The sequence below is a fragment of the Octodon degus genome, unplaced genomic scaffold (assembly GCF_000260255.1).
Source record: "Octodon degus isolate 3935 unplaced genomic scaffold, OctDeg1.0 scaffold00061, whole genome shotgun sequence".
Lineage (NCBI taxonomy): Eukaryota > Metazoa > Chordata > Mammalia > Rodentia > Octodontidae > Octodon > Octodon degus.
Window position 1 is genome coordinate 10800873 of NW_004524637.1, and position 16838 is coordinate 10817710.

General features: G+C 45.1%; 2 protein-coding genes across 4 annotated transcripts in view; one reads left to right on the forward strand and one right to left on the reverse strand.

The window, feature by feature from the left end:
• Positions 1–15132, forward strand: part of B3gat2 (beta-1,3-glucuronyltransferase 2) — a 75544-nt gene extending 60412 nt beyond the window's left edge. The window contains exons 3-4 of the mRNA XM_004634377.1: positions 14821–14969; positions 15046–15132. Of these exons, the coding sequence (XP_004634434.1) occupies positions 14821–14969; positions 15046–15132 (236 nt within the window). The remainder of the gene's footprint in view (positions 1–14820; positions 14970–15045) is intronic.
• An 855-nt stretch (positions 15133–15987) lies between these two features.
• Positions 15988–16838, reverse strand: part of Smap1 (small ArfGAP 1) — a 127800-nt gene continuing 126949 nt past the window's right edge. For all 3 annotated transcript variants that reach the window (XM_004634379.3, XM_004634378.3, XM_023718681.1), the window contains one exon: positions 15988–16567. In XM_004634379.3, coding sequence (XP_004634436.1) covers positions 16421–16567 — 147 coding nt within the window. In that variant the 3' untranslated portion in view covers positions 15988–16420. The remainder of the gene's footprint in view (positions 16568–16838) is intronic.

The following is a 16838-nucleotide window of genomic DNA, read 5'->3' on the forward strand; positions in this document are numbered from 1 at the left end:
CTTTCAAAGCTTAGTGATAAGTGCATATTTTTACAAGATACATCTTAAGCTGACTACATTACAGGAGATGGTTGGAGAGGGAGTTTGTGTTAGCTTGCTGCCTTGACGAGAAACAGTTATTTATTGTTGAACAGCCTTGAGCCGAAAGGGAGAACACATTTCTTAGAGCAGATAACAGGAAGCACAAGGGGTTTTTATAATTTTCCACAATTAAGGCACAAAACTGTATTAGCCCTTTACGCTTACAAGTCATTTTAATTGATATGTAACTGTACATGGAAAGGGTATGTACATATGGGAACATGGAAGGGTCAGATCAGAGTAATTTTCACATAACTTCTGGTATTTATCATGTGTCTGTGGTGAGAACATCTAGGCTCCTCCTCCTAGCTGTTCTGAGTATCCAGGATGTTACCCCCAACTGTACGCAACCTGCTGCACTTATAGAAGGGTTAGATTCATTGATGTCAGCTGCAGCCCTGAGAGATTAGCCCCCTCTGCCCCTTCTGCCCCCCTCTACACCCCCCTCTGCCCACCTCCCTGGGGACCAGCCCTTGGTGACTCCTTTTCTACTCTCTACTTCCGTTCAGCTTTTTAAACAACCATATGTAAATGAGAACATGTGCCATTTTTTAAAAATATATTTGGTGCAGAGTCTCACTGTGACTTGTAGTGATCCGTCTGCCTCAGCCTCCCCAGCCCTGGGATTACAAGTATGTGCCACCACTCCCAGTCTCATGGCCATCTCAGCGTGCCCAGGTGTGGGCATGTGCCAAGGATCAAATCCCAGTCCTTGCACTTGCCCAAGCAGGCACTTAGTCTGCTGAGCTATCTTGCCAGCCCTTAAACTTTTATTTATTTTAATCTTTATTTATTTATTTATTTATTTATTTATTTATTTATTTATTTGGTGCAGTCTCGCCGCACAGCTGACTCATAGTGATCCTGCTGTCTCAGCCTCCCCAGTGCTGGGATTACAGGTGTGCACCACCATGCCCGGTTTTGGTGGCCAGCAGAGCACACCCAGGGTTCTGGGGCCAGCATCACATGCAGTATCGGGGATTGAACTCAGGTCCTTGTAATTGCCAGGCAGGCGCTTAGACCACGGAGCCATCTCCCCAGCCTAAGGACATGTGCTGTTTACCTTTCTGTGCCTGGCTTGCTTTCCTTTTATCATGGAAACTTTTCAGTACAATAGCTGCTTCGCTGTGTGATCCATTGTTTCACCAGCACTGAACCCAGTGCCATTAAACAGGAGGCCCCCTCGGCTCTGGCTACAGTCACCTTTAACACAGACTGAGGAGCATGAGTGACTCTGTCCCCAGGACCCTGAGAGGCCCTCACCCAGTGCGCTAGTGGCCAGGGGAGCCAGAACCCCCACTGTGTGCCAGCCTCTGGGAGCCTCTGCCCTGCCTGAAGGTGGTGACTGGGGTGTCCTGCCTGCAGCACTGTCCATCACGACATGCCCGTGTGGCCTCTCTGGCTTCCCATGGAAAGTGCTGTCCAAGGCCACTGAGTCCCTAGAGTGCAGCTGCTGGGTGGCTGGGCACAGTGTGCACCTTCTCACAGGTGTAAGAAAACTACAGTGGAAGGAGAGCAGGAGCAACAGGCGTCCTCCCAGACAGGCAACGCAGGAACCAGGAGAGCTCCGAAGATGCCTGTTGTTTGTGCAGAGTGACCTCTAAGGGCACAGTGTTGTCACAAGGAGCAGGTGGCTCTGAAGGGAGTGACTAGGAGTTGAGGACTCCTGTCTCCACTGGTGCTGGGGTGGGCCCAGGTCCTCGTGGGTGGGGATGGTCCCTGCCACTGGGAGTCCTGAGGGCACAGGCAGAGGAAAGGAGCTGGGAGAGGCCCACAGCGGCAACCCGAGGACCAAGTGATGAGAGTGATAAGGGGGCAGCAACCCGGAGTATGGGAGTTTTAGAATTAGTCAAACAAGGGGAAAGAAGTAAGACACTGTTTCCTGAAGCACTTGAGCCTAGAGAGAGGAGCTGATCCCGTGTAGGATGTGCACTGGGGACTTAGGTAGGCCACCCCCACCTCCATGTCTGCATTTGTGAGCTAACGGCGGGGACGGTGTCTCCCAGTGGGGCCCTGGTCCTTGAGGCTGAGTGACTTCCTGCACAGAGGCCCCTGGCACAGGGCCCAGACTGCGCTGAGTGCTCAGGAGCAGCCCCGTGATGCTAGGCTTGGGTCCCCACAAGTGTGACCTCTGCTCTTAGCTCTTGGGGTGCACGGTGTGTGGCTGTGCCCTGACCACTGCATCCAAAGCCCGGCTTGCACATACTGGGACCCCGGGGCCAAGTGTGGCATCCCCACCCTCCCTTCATCCCTCCCTCCCATGTCCTTCTCTGAGCTTGCATTGGCTGCTTCCAAAAGTGGGGTTAACCATGGTGTAAGTCTGTTTAGAGAGAGAGAGGGAGTGCATTGAAGGGCATAAATGGCAGTGTGTCTTTTACTATGTTGAATTTGCTATTAGTTGAGGCTGGCCTTGAATTCGCTGTGTAGCCCAGGTTGGCCTTGAACCCATGGCAGTCCAAAAAAAAAGAAAAAAAAAATCACTCAGCCTCGCTCCAAAGAAAGCTAGGAGGTGCTGGTGACCAGTGACAGCTTCTTAGGCAGTTGGTGTCGCACCATCCACAGCTTGCACTGTGGTTCATTGCTAGCAGAGTCCTTTGGCTGTGAAACCAGCAGGAACCATGAAGTCAGGCATTCCTACTAGAAAAGCATGCATGGATGTTTTTATTTTTCTTTAATTAAGGCCCCTTAATTTGTGTCTGGATGTTAGGGTAGTTTCTCATTCTTTTCCACCATGATTGCTTTTCTATGCTGCTTTATTGTTGTCAGAGCAGATATTTTTAAATGAATTGTTATGGATTAAGGAGTAATTCTTCAGGGTTCTGCACTTTGTTTCTTTTCACAAAGAACAGTAGCTGCTAAATGGCTTCGGAGGCTCACAGAATTAGGCAATAATTTTAAGAGTTTCCCCCTGAAGCAATTATAAAATTTGAGTCAGTATTTTGGAGTAGATTAATAGGCCTGTTTAGTGACCAAGGAGGTTTTTTCATTCTTCTCACCAGAAAAAACTGACTCTAAATTGTAACTAGAAGTAAATAAGGAGAGCTACAGTTCTGTCTCGTTAGGAAGTGGCATGCTGAGAAAGAGTGGTGTGAGCCAGCCAAACAGCTCAGCGGATTAAAGCACCTGCAAGCAGGCGCAGGGGCTGGGGTTCTATCCCTGAGCCTGTCATACTGGCTCCGCCCCTGGGCACACTGAGACAGCAATGGAGACTGAGCATGGTGGTGCGCGCCTGTAATCCCAGCTCTTGGGAGGCTGTAAACAGGCGGATTGCTACGAGTCCGATCTAGCAGTGAGACCCTGAACACCCTGCAGACCCTTCCCTAAAATACAGAATGAAGAAAAAAGAAAGAGGGGTGTGAGCTGCACTCTCAGACTCAGAATCAGGTGCACCTGTCAGGGGAGCCATGCATGAGCTCTGGCTCCAGCAGGACGGAGCTGTTACTAACATCCTGGGCTGCTACACGGCAGGCCAGGCCCCATGTATCTTCTACGTATGTCTGCTCCTTTACCTTCTGCAGGCGACAATCCTCTCCAGATGCCACCAGATCCATGAGCGTAAGTCAGCCTCAGTTCTTTATAACTCGCCCAGTCTCTGGTATTATGTTATAGCAACAGGAATGGACTGAAATTAGCAATCAGTATCACAGAGGAGTGTGAAATTCACAAAACTACAGAAACTAAGCAGCACACTTCTAAGTAACCTACAAGGCAATGGGAAAATACTTTGAGGTGAGTGAAAAATAGAAACACAGATGAGTGAAACCTACAGAGCGCAGCTGAAGCAGTGCTCAGAGGGAAATTTGTAGCTTCATTCTCCACCAAATGTCTGCATGACAAATATCTCAAACTGGTAACCTATGTAGTATAAGAAACTAAAAAAACAGGGACAAACTAAATCCAAAGTAGGCATTAGGAATGGATTGATTAGATTACAAAAAAAAAGTGCTGTGCAAAAATAGAAAAGCAATAGAGAAAAATCAAACCAAAGGTTCTTTAAAAAAAAAAGCATAAAGAACAGAAGAAAAAAATTGTATAATCAGGAATGAAAGCCAAACTAGGACTCATTTATTGGTGAGTGAAACTGTTCTTTTCTAGGGACAAGACAGGAGCTCCCTCAGAGCAAAGAGTTTGTTTTGTGTGGTACAAATGTGTGTTTGTATGTTTGAAAGTTGAAATCTTTTTTAGAAATTTGTATTAGTACCTGTTTTCAGTGTGCATTCTTTGTTTGGAGTTGGTATGTGCACAGAAAATAATTTCATCCCTTTCTTTCCTCCTCTTCCACCTCTCTCTCTCTCTCTCTCTCTCTCTCTCTCTCTCTCTCTCTCTCTCTCTCTCTCTCTCTCTCTCTCTGTCTCTGTCTCTGTCTCTGTCTGTCTCTCTCTGTCTCTGTCTCTCTCCTCCCCTCCTCCCTCCTTCCCTCTCCCTCTTTACCAGGGATCAAACTCAGGACCATGTGTTTGCCAGGCAAGTACTTATTCCACTGAACTATCTCCCCAGCGACCCCCTTCCATCTTTTGATATCCTTTCCATTTAAGAAAGATCTATTACCCTACTTTCTGTTGTTTGCTTTTTATTTATAATTCTGGCTTCTTGTATAATTTGCTTTTCTTATTACTGAGGCAAAATATTCAATACCCAAAGTTAAAGGAGGAAAGGGGTGCAGTAGTGGGGGGGGTGTTCAGTCCCCAGGCCTGCCATGCTGGCCCTATCCTCCAGGGCATGCTGAGACTGTGATTGAGACTGGGCATAATGGTGCATGCCTGTAATCTCAGCTCTTGGGAGGCTGTAAACAGGTGGATCACTACAAGTCTGATCTAGTCTAGTCCCTAAAATTAAAAAAAAAAAAAAGGAAAGGTTTATTTTGGCTCATAATTTATAGAGGTTTCGGTCTGTAGTCAGCTGGCTCCAAGGCAGGGTGGCGCGGCAGAGAAGCAGTCCAGGGTAAGGCAGGCCAGGCAGAAGGCAGCGAAGGAGCAAAGCTGCCTCTTTTGTCCTTTATATTGTATCCAGTATTCACCTTGTGAGTGGTACTACCCACACCCAGGGTGGGGCACCTTTAATCCTGGCATGGCAACCTAATCCAGCTACTTTTGAACTCCCCATTTAAAACTGTAAGGTTTTGGGCAGACATCTAGGTGTGAGCCGGAACATTCCACCTGGGCCCCCAGAAGACTCAGGCGCATGCTTTCTGGCATTAGTCCATCCTAATGGCAGTTAGTTGATCTCTAAGAGTTGCCAAAGGCCTAACAGTCTCAGCATTACTGAAATGTTCAAGGCTAAAGTCTCCTCTGAGGTTTAAGGCAAACTTAGCTGCAAGCCCAAATACAAATGAAAAGAAAAGGCAGCCCTTCCAACATGCAGTGTCATCAGACAAATGTTCCCATTCCAAAAGGTACAAATGGGGGATAGAAAGGAACCAAAGTGAGCCCCAAATCCATCAGAGTGAACATTAAGTCTCATAGTTTATGGCTGGCATCCAGGGCAAGTTGTAAACTTCTCCCATTTTCTGGGACTCCACTGTACCTCAGCTTTCCGTTTACACACTGCCTGGCCTCCCAGGCATTCTAAAATCTGGGTGGAAGCCTTCTGACCCCACAACTCTTGCATTCTGCATGCACCTAACACTAGCACCATGTGGATGATGCCAAGGTCTGCCACTAGGTGGAGTAGCCAGCAGGCTTCCCTGTCTCGTGGGTGTAGGCATCAGGTCCCTGGATTGCTGAGCAGTGTGAATCCCATCCTGAAGAGCAAATTCTGAAGGCTCAGCAAATACTCTGGGCTGCCACCATTGTGGAACATGGCGCTCTGGAGCTCTCTTCTCAAAGCAAGTATTTAACCTTTGGAATTCTGAGGCTACAAAGGATGAAGTCCTGCTGGTTCTTGTGATGCCCTCAGGCCATCCTTTCTCTTGTCCTCATCCTTCTCAGCAACCAAGTTTTCTATTCCTTCTTTGACTCCCAGGCTTCCTTTCTGGCCAAGCTCAGAATGTCTTACTTTACTCTGCTTGCTGTTTGCTCACTGATCTGGCTAAAGCTCCCAGCAGCAGCCATGCCATTGCCTCAGCATTAGACTGCCTTAACATTTCTTCTCTGAAGTTAATAAGTCTGCCACACTCAGTCTCAGGCAAAGTCTTTGGACAAGAGCAGAACTTTCTGCTGAAGCAGTGCCCCTGCAGCCAATGCAGTACTTCTTCCTGGCAGAAATCTCCTGAGCTCCTGGCCTTTGCTTGTTGCATTTCTGTCAGCATTCTGGGCTTCTGACCTCTGACCAGAATCTCCCATCAAGTACAGTCTAAAATACATCAGGGCTGCGGTTTCAGCCCAGCATCTCCAAGCCTTTCCAAACTTCCCATAAGCCCCTTCCAAAGGTTCCTGAACCACGTGATCACAGCAGGGGTCCCATTCTCAGTAACAAAAGTACTTTTCGTTTTCTCATTGCTGAGACAAAACACCTAACTCCCGAAGTTAAAGGAATAAAGGTTTATTTTTGCTCACAATTTGTGAAGGCTTCAGTTAGTAGTTAGCTGACTCCAAGGCAAGGTGGCACAGCAGAGGAGCAACCATCCATGGCAAAACAGGAAAGGCAGAAGGCAGCAAAGAAGCAACACAACTTCTTCCTTGTCTGTTGGGTGGTACCACGCACACCCAGGGGGGCAACAGTATCAGTCAGGAACAGATACAACACAAGATATACAAATGTATAGGAAATGACAAGATTGGCTTACAACAGGCGGTCAATCACAGCATCGGATGAGGAAGGGCGCAGAGGGCATCTGCACACTGGAGACTGAAGGATTCAGTCCAAGATCTGGAGCTCACTGCAATGTCCATGCAAGTCCTTAGCAGGAGGCCAATGGGTCTGTGACAGAAGGCTGTATAAGGAGGGCGATGAATCTGCAATGGAAGGCTGATGAGTCTACACCAGAAGGCTGAAGGATCCGAGGCTGAGACTGAAGAGTCTGTGGCTAGAAGCCAGAAGACGACATCCATGCTGACTGTGAAGACCAGAGCTCCTCTGAGGAAGCGGAATGCTCCATCTTTCCTCAGTTCCCTTTTATATCCTTTAGGCAATGAGTCACTCTACACTTAGCCACTTTAGTTAAGCTTTTCCCTTCTCAAGTTGACACAATGTACCAATCACCATAGCAACCTAATCACCTCCTCAATCTCTGCAGCACACACCCTCACCTAGCCACTTTCAGATCTCGACATCTGTGACTGCATGAGGCTTTGGCAGGACATCTAGATGTAAGTGAAGCCATGTGATATTTGAGCTTGTGTGTTCAATACTTACGATTATGGTCTCAAGGTGCTCATTCTCCTTTAAATGACTCGTTTATCTTTATGGCAGAGTAGTAGTCCACAGTGTAGAAATGCATGTCATATTTACCCATTCATCTATTGGTAGACATATGGGCTACTTCCAAAGTGTAGCTGTTGTGAACTATGCTGCCTTACACATGAACTTTTTCAGGGCAATGCCTAGAACAACACCTGGGACAAGTGGAATTTCTAGTTTTAGTTCTTTAAGGAATCTCCATACTGACTTCCAAAGTGGTTGCACTATGTTACCTTCTCACTAACATTATAGAACATAGCCTTTTCCCCATAGCCTTGACAGCATTTGTTATTTGATTTCTTGATGGTCACCATTTCTCCTGGAATACAATGGAATCTGTGTTATCATTTCCATTTCTCTAATGGACAGTGATGTTGAGCATTTATTCATCTAGTTATTGGCCATTTGTACTTCTGTGAAGTGTCTGCTCATGAGGTGTTTTGGAAATTGATAATTACTGACAATGTTGAATGTGTGTGTTGAGCTCAGTTATTTTAGTACAACCAGCTAGTGACTACTCAGAGAAAAACTGAACAGACCATGAAGGTATTGTTGCTAACTGCCATTGTTTAGGAGGTGAAAATAGCCTTCCCCTGTAATTCTTTCTCTAGAAGTTTGAGCTCACCATTAAGTTATTTGTGCTTGCTGTTTTCCTGAATGGGTATTTACTGTCATAAATGTCCCTCTTAGGACTGTTTTGATTGTGTCCCATAAGTTGTGGTATGTTATATTGTCATTATCATTTAATTATAGAAATGGTCTGTTCTTTAATTTCATCTGTGACCCATTGGTTGCTCAAGAAGGTGTTAATTTTCATGTGTTTATGACGTTCTTGTGGTTTCTTTTGCCATTAATTATCAGTTGCATTGCACTGTGGTTTGATAATATGCACGTGGTCCCTTTGCACGTACTTAAGCATGTTCTCCGAGCTGGTATATGATCTGTTTCAGAGAACTCCGAGTGCCACTGAGAATCCGTATATTCTGATGTTGTGGGTTGGAACGCTCTGTAGACATCTAACTCCATTTCTTCAAAAGGTTGGCTTAGTTCTAGTATTTCATTGTTTTGTTTTTTGTCTAGTTAACCTATTTCTGACAGTGTATATTTAGGTCCCCCAATACAATTGTATTAGTGCCCCTTATTCAATTTTTCACACCCATTAATACTTGTTTTATAAAGTTAGCTGCACTGGTATTTGGTGCATATATATTTATGATTGTTACCTCTTCCTCTTGGATTGTTCTCTTCACAAGGATATAGTGACCTCTTTTATCTATTTTAATCAGTCTTGGCTTGGAATTCACCTTGGCTGCAAAGAGACTGATTCCTTTTTTTTCTGGGTTCCTCTCACATGTATTATTTTCCATCTTTTAAATCTATGATTATTTATTTTTGTATTTTAGGACAGGATCTACAGTCTACAGGGTCTCACTGCGTAGATCGGACTCATAGTGATCCTCCTGTTTACAGCCTCCCAAGTGCTGGGATTAGAGGCATGCATCAGCACAACCCGGGTTGGGGCCACCACAGCAGGCCCAGAGATTGAACTCCCGGCCGCTGCATCTGCCTAAGCAGGCATTTTAATCCGTTGAACCATTTGGCTGGCCCTCAGTCTATGAATTTTTGAGTTGTATTTTTTGTATGCAATGTATTGTTAGATCTTGTATCTTAATCCATTTTGCCACCATTTCTTTTTGATTGATGAAATGAGAACATTCATATTGATGGTTTTCTTTTTGTTTGTTCATTTTTATGGTTCCAGGGATTGAATTCAGGACCTTGCACTTGCCAGGCAAGTGCTTACTCTACTGAGCTATCTCCCGGACCATATTGATGGTTATAACTGATATGTAATGGCTTATTTTTGTCATATATTTTCCATTATTGATTCCATTTTTTCTCTTCTATCTAATAGCTTGCCTGGTCTGGCAGAGGAACTTAATTCTACTAAATTGAAATTAAATTCTTAGAATTGTTGTCCTTTTGTAAAATATTCTTCAGAACTTTTTGAAGTACTGGTTTGTTGGTCATGAATTCCTTCAAGTCCTATCATGGACGTATCTTACTTTTCCATTGGTTTTAAACCATAAATTTGTGGGGTCCATCATCTTGATTGGAGGTGGTTTTCTTTTTGGGCTTGAAATATTTCATTCTATGCTCTCCTTGACTTAAAGATTTATATTGAAATGTCTGTGAATCTTATGGGTTTTCCTTTATAGGTGATTTGTTTCTTTTCTTTAACAATTTTTAATATTCTGTTCTTGTGTTGAATTTCTGGAATCTTGATTATGTGTCATGGTATAATTTTTGGTTTTTGATCATGGCTATTTGGAATTCTGCATACTTTATATGTATATGAAATTCTTTCCATGCTTGGAAAGTTTTCTGCTCTTGCATCTGTGAACAAGTTTTTTATGGCCTTTGTGCTATCTTGTCTTTCTTATTGATTCTAATTAATCTCATATCCTCCTTTTGTATCATCTAGTAGCTGTTGGACTCTTTTGATGATTCCTTGCTATTTTAAGACTTTCATTTTTTAAAAGACTTTCATTTAATGATAGTCAACCACAACCATGTCTTCTAGATCTGTTTTATCTTTACACTGGTTAATTTTCCTTCCTATACATTGCTTCAGTTCATGAACTTAATTCTGGTCACAAACTTGAGAAGAGAACTGAACCAGATTCAGACCTTATGTGGACATTTGATTTGATTTTCATCCAGTTCAGTGTTGTGACCAGAATCATGGAGAGAACTGAGTTTGTGAACTGAGGTACGATTGTACTTTTGAGAATTTTTTATTTCCTGAATACATTTCAGTCTGTTTTATGACATCTAGTCCCTTCCTTTGCTGGGCATCTGTGGTTTCTCTGTCTTTCGTAAGCTCCCTTTTTTTTTTTTTTTTTTTTTTTTTTTTTAGTATTTCTACTCTGGATTCACTAACCAGTTCCTTCCTTATGGTAATCATCTCCTTAGTTATCTATGTACTTATTTCTGTTTTGGTTGCGCCAGAGACACATGCAGCTGTTCCTTCCACTCTTATCCTTTTAGAAATTTTAGGTTGGTAGCTTCTTCCACCTCCATGCCCCCTGGATTTGCCTTGAATGAGGCTGCATCCTGCATCCATGCTTTCCTATTTTCTATTATTTTTGTTGTTTTCTGTGTTGAGGCTTCTATTTGCACGTGGTAAGCAGCTTTATCAGTATTGAGACAAGTGACTACTGCTCAGACATGTCTTCCAGGGGCAGCTGGGTTTGGGCCATTTGGTCTATCCCAGGATCCCGCCTCTTCAATGTAGTAGGGATGACAGGTGGCTGCCTATTTGGCCTAGTACCAAGTTCTTTGGCACTGGACTGTGGTGCTGTTTATGAGCCCAGACCATTGCCATATTGGCATACAAGGAAGATCAACTGATCAGAAGAACTGTGCCATCTTGACTGAAGCAGCATGATTAGCAATAACAGAGGCATCAAGCACAGTCTAGAAGAATGAAGTGCCAGGCATGGTGGCACACATCTGTAACCCCAGTGCTTGGCAGGCTGAGGCAGGAGGTCTGCTCAGAGTTCAAGGCCAACCTCAGCTATGTAGAAAGGCGAGTGTGAATTAGAGCAAGACCCATCTCAAAAACTAAAAAAAAAAAAAAAAAAAGGGACAAACTGCGATAACTAATAATTTTCCACCTTTAATTCCAGATACAAGATTTATAGTTTGTTATGGCTTGTGTGTGGATGCCCCCTCAAAGCCTCATGAGGTCTTGGGGGGTGGGCTTTTCATGGTCCAATGCTGAGATGAAAGGTGTGAGTGCTGCACCTGCCTTAGCAAGGGCAGCCTGCATACACTGTGAGGGGAAGAGGTGTGTGCTCTGTCCCTTGGTCATTGCTTTTGCTGTCCTCCACTGCCACTGGTTGCCCCTCTGCCAGGTACCACTCCGCTTGGAGCCAGCTGCCACCCTGCTTGGAGCCAGCTGAACATGAATGGAAACCTCTTAACTGTGAGCTAAATAAACCTTTCTGCCTTTAACTTTGGGTGTTGGGTATTTTGTCTCAGCAATAAGAAAAATAAGGCATAGTTGTTTAACAAAATCTAAGACAAATCAGAACACTATACAGTAAATAGCCACTCAATCGAGCAGTTTTACCGAAAGGGGAGAAAATTTAAAGGGAAACAAAAACAGAAATGAAAGAAGAGAAAAAGAGTAGACACAAGGCTGAGGGATAAAGCAAGACCACTCAAGCCTTAGGAATTTGCTGAAGACAAGAGGAAAAAAACAAGACCTGAACAACTAAAAGTAATGTTCATACTCACCAGATATTTATAAAAAGCAATAAAAACAAGCAATATATATATATATATATATATATATATATATATATTTTTTTTTTTTTTTTTAAAGATCAAAAATAGAGAAAAAACAACCAAAGTTCTCTGCCTTCAAGCCAGTGGCTCCCTGTGTTCATCTTGGGCAAATGAAGGAAATTGGACAACAGTGGTTTCTTACCTTTTCCCCAGTTATTTCTACACCATCTAGATCCTCTTCACCCAGTTATGGAGAGAATGGGGAAATAAAATCAGTATCCTGAAGCCATGTAAGGAATATTCCATGTAAGGAATATTCCTGCTGCTGTAACCCCAGCAGGTTCAGGCCAGCCTGCACTACTTGGCGAGTGCAAGGCCATCATCTGAAACTACATAGACTCTCAAAACAAAATGACAAACTGGAAGCATCCATCTGCTCAAGAAGGGCTGACTCATTTGCATAAAAAGCAACAGGTGATGGAGATGGTTCAATTCCTGTCTCCATCCAGGGTTGAAGGGCTGGGTGGCCACTGCCTGTGGGACCCCACTTCCTGTGGGCTGGGCATTGTGGGCGCTGTGTCTTTCCTTCTCCCAAACGGGTCCTAGGCAGGACATGCACTGCAGGACAGAATTCAGTAGTTTTTAAACTTTCACACCATCTTCCCATGGGGGGAAGAGCCCAGCTGGCAGGCGCTGTAATCACGGTCATGTTCCCAACAAGCCAGCATATGAGCAGACAGGCAGGAGAAACCGAAAAACAGAAACCCAAGAGCAGATGGGGTCAGCATCATTTTCTGTCCTGCCAGTTCCAAATCCAACTTCAACACATGTTGGCCTAAAATGCCACGGGGTGACTGGGTTCCATACAAAGTAGGTAAGTGTAAAGGGCACTGTATGTACTTTCTGCCTCATAAAAGCCATTGATTATGATGCTGGAAGAAATTCAGGTACTGAAAATGTGTTTTAATAACCTACATGGTGGTGCTTGGGGGTCTGGGTCTAAAGGTACCAAGTGAGGAAGCCAAAGCTCTCCAGCTGTGGCACATTTTTACAAGGAAAACTGGTGCTGTCTTCCAGTCTACGTTTATGACCCAAGTCATTTAATGTACGTGGTGTGCTTTTCAGATGTGCAATAATTTGTACAGTGTTTATTTCCAAGTATGCTTTAAGCAGAACAAGTATTTTTTCATAGTTCCTTGCCTTAATAAATATGTAATATTAATTTAGGCAAACTTCTAGTTTGTGTATTTATAAACTATAAAGAAATGAACATTTTTCTGGAGCTTATTTTATGATGAGAAATTTTACATAAAACTATAAAAACATTTAAAAAGATGAAACACATTCACAGTACTCCCTAGCTATTCCATGGTTCAACTTTCACGGACTCACTGTTTTGTGGGTTTTCAGAAAATCTATGAGCCAGCAAGATAGCTCAGCAGGCTAAAGTGCCTGTGTAGGCAAGCTTAGGCAAGAGCAGGGACTGCAGTTCAATCCCTGGCACCACATGCCGTGCCAGCCCAGGCGTGGTGGTACATGCCTGTAATCCCAGCGCTGGGGAGGCTAAAAACAGAAAGATCACTAGGAGTCCGAGCTGTGGAGTGAAACCCTGTAACAACTAAATACATTTAAAAAATAATAATAATCATCTAAATTACCGTGGATTTTTCACTGCATCATGGCATTTTGTAATACCATACAGTATACATATTTTCAAAATTTTCTTCAACATTTTGAAAATGGTTAAGAACATTGTATTTTTAATAGGAGGAAGGTTTCTAAGAATGTGGGAGCGGTTTATAAAGCCTTAAAATATATATAAATACTAAAATGTAATGTGGCTTCTTCATGATTCTCATTTATCGTGGGTTGTCTGGAACATGACCTGCATGACGAAAGCAGGTGAGAACTCAGCACTAACATCTGGGCATTTGCGAAAAGGTACTTTGGGGTTCACCTGAACCTGTAGCTTTCTGTTACAGTCAGTTCTGTCTTAGCTGTGCCTGAGGAGGACTCCCAAGCTCTTCTCAGAGTGAGGTGACGGGCACATGGCCCAGCTGTGCTCCCCAAAGCCCAGCACTGCCTATCGGCAGGACCCTTCCCTGGGGACTTGGTGTCCAGTGTGTCTTAAAGGACAGACGGTCCTCATCGATTCGCACAGTGCCTGCACTCCGTGGAGGACTCCATACCAAAAATGTGGAAATCAGAAGACCAAGCAAGGCTGGGCAACTTGGCCAGCCCTGGGCAGAAACTCAGCCTTTCTCTCTGACCATGCGGCCTCCCTGCAGGCTCGGTGGGGCTCTGAGCATCCTGACACTACCTCGCTCGTGTTTTGCATCACGCAGAGCCTGCTGTGCCAGGCTGTGTTTGTGCATAGTTGAATGTCCACTTCCCAGGGGCAGCTGGGTCCCATGAGGCACCTGGCACGTGGCACGGTTCTGTCGTGGCTGTTCTTATATCTGGTAGACTTCTTTCATGTCTCAGGCTTAAGTACAGTTAAACTGCAGGTTATGGATTAAGGCTCTGTGGTCAAATCACGGAAGAGAATTCATGTATTTGGGTGGGGGTCGGGGCTAGGGATCAACCCAGGGCCAGGTGCATGTCAGGCATCATGGAGCTGTACCCGGGAGCCTTTTGCTGGGATGGGGACTGACTCAAGATAGAAAAACCAAAACCACGTTTATCCAGTGGCTTAGCACTGTTCCTTACCCCCGCCTCAGATGGAAGCAAGTGGTCATCGTGTGCCAGGTGACTGACCTTACACAGGAAGGCAGTGCTGGTTTTACTAGAGGACAGATGCTGGCAGCGGTAGGGCTCAGTCTCACTCAGGCTCAGGGTCCAGGAAGGTGTGAAATGGGGGCCTACAGAAGCCAGCCCTATGAACAGGCCATTTCCAGTCAGCACTGGGACATCGTCTTAGCCCTCACTGTGTACTGCTGCAGTGACTGACCAACACCTGGCCTCGGATGCCGGAGATGCCCTGCTCGGTTGGTAAGCCAGGCCCTTATACATACAGGAGGTGCTGCACAGACTTTCTGATGTGACCGATACTGTAGAAAAGAACTAGATGCATGTCAATACTTAGTCTTTTTTCTTTTCTTGAAGGATTTGCTGTAAGTCTTCAAGTTATCCTGTCCAATCCAAAAGCTGTATTTAAGCGTCGTGGGTCCCAGCCAGGGATGCAAGAATCTGACTTTCTGAAACAGATAACCACCGTGGAGGAACTGGAGCCAAAAGCAAACAACTGCACCAAGGTATGCCCTTCGCTTGTGCGGCTTGGCCCTGCGGGTCAGCACCAAGTGTGACTACCCTAACTGTCCCCCTCCCCAGGTCCTTGTGTGGCACACGCGGACAGAGAAGGTCAACCTGGCCAATGAGCCCAAGTACCGCCTGGACACAGTGAACATCGAGGTGTAGGCCACAGCAGCGGCGGTGGGAGGCAGCTGGGCTCGGGCTGCAGAGCCTTCAGGTATTGCTGGCTGTACGTCACTACAGCCGCCTGCGCTGTCCCCAACAGTGGTGTGCTCCAGCAGCACCTCCAGCTAGCCAGCGCTAACTGGATGGCGCAGAGTGTGTCTTATCCTCTCTGTTCTGCATGTTTTCTCCACAGCTTACTTGGAAGATCCTGTACAGCAGTGACATTGCGCAATGTCATTCCAAGTGTCTGTACAATATAGCAGTGACATTGCACAGTGTCATTCCAAGTGTCTCTCACTCTTCCTTTCCCCATTTGGCCTTATAACTGACAGAATTGTGAAAAGGTTTTAGAAACCAATGATGAGTATTTTGCCAGCTCCACAGTCTCAATTCTGATTTTGCAGCATGAACCTTTGGAAGTTAGTGGGAAGAACACATATACTGCACTGTGTAGGGGGAAGAACACCAAAACCTCACAAGATGGTGTATGGATTCATCTGTTTAATAGGGGGAAATAACATCTGGGCAATACTAGGCACCATAAAATGTAAACACAATTGCTGTCATAAACCTGGACATACCTTCGAGGACTGCAAATAGCTTTGTGTTAGTTACCCTGTTTGCATATAGTGCACAAAAGGTCTTCGTGTTCTAGCGCTATGTACAATAGCAATGCAAACTCAAGAGGCCGACAGAATCCGACTCTCTACACATTCACTAAGTTCTGTAACAACAGCCAGGTTTATCTTCCTCTCTCTAACCACGTTCCCTGTTAAGCACATCGTAACCACAGCACAGTGAGGTGAATGACGAAATAAAAAGAATCGCGATACACTAGAAAACAGCGCTCAGTGATACATTTACATTCTATTTATATGATTAAACATTTGATCATACAGTACCTTCCTACAGATTACTGGCTAATGTGGGGTGGGGTTTATACTGTTAGAGGTATAACTAGCCTAACTACTTCCCTTATATGCAAACATGAGAGCTATAATTTTATTCAGAGTAAAACTGCTTATGCAGGCTGACCAGGCAGCTCCTCATACGCTGTGGCCTATGACACCGGAAGACCAGCAAAGCTGCCCTTGATAGCAAGTGGTTTCTCAACCTGCCTTTCACCACATCAAAACGGAATCGGCACAGACCAACACGGTCAATCAGGTCGTTCTCATATGAACAGATGGGGAAGAAAGAAACAGCGGTATGTACATGAGGAAACGGGCGCGGGGCGCGTGGAGCAAGGAATGTCAGGTGTCCGTCCAGACGAGGCTCTGCCGGTGGCTCACTTCCACAGCTGCGTGCTCAGCGTCTGGCCTGAAGCGCTGGCTGGCCAGCCTGCCGCGGTGCTGGGCGTCTGGCCAAAGCCCGCCGCGGGGCCAGCGCTGCCCACGCCGGTGCCCACACTCATGCCCGCCATGCGCTGGTTCACCTGTGGAGCACAGGAAGGCTTAGCGTGACAGGTGACTGGGCGCTTTGTCATTAAAGGGAAGATTAATCAGGGCACTGGGACAAAAGCAGAACATAAGAACATAAAAATACTTCTTCATGGATAGCAGTGTCTACTTTGATTCCTTATTTTCTTCTATAGTAATCTCAATCAAATTGTATTTGCCCAGTTTCTATATGCATTTTTTAATCTCTAAAGATTAACCACACTGGAAAAATACCCAAGCAGTCTTTCAATTTTTAGCCAGGTATAT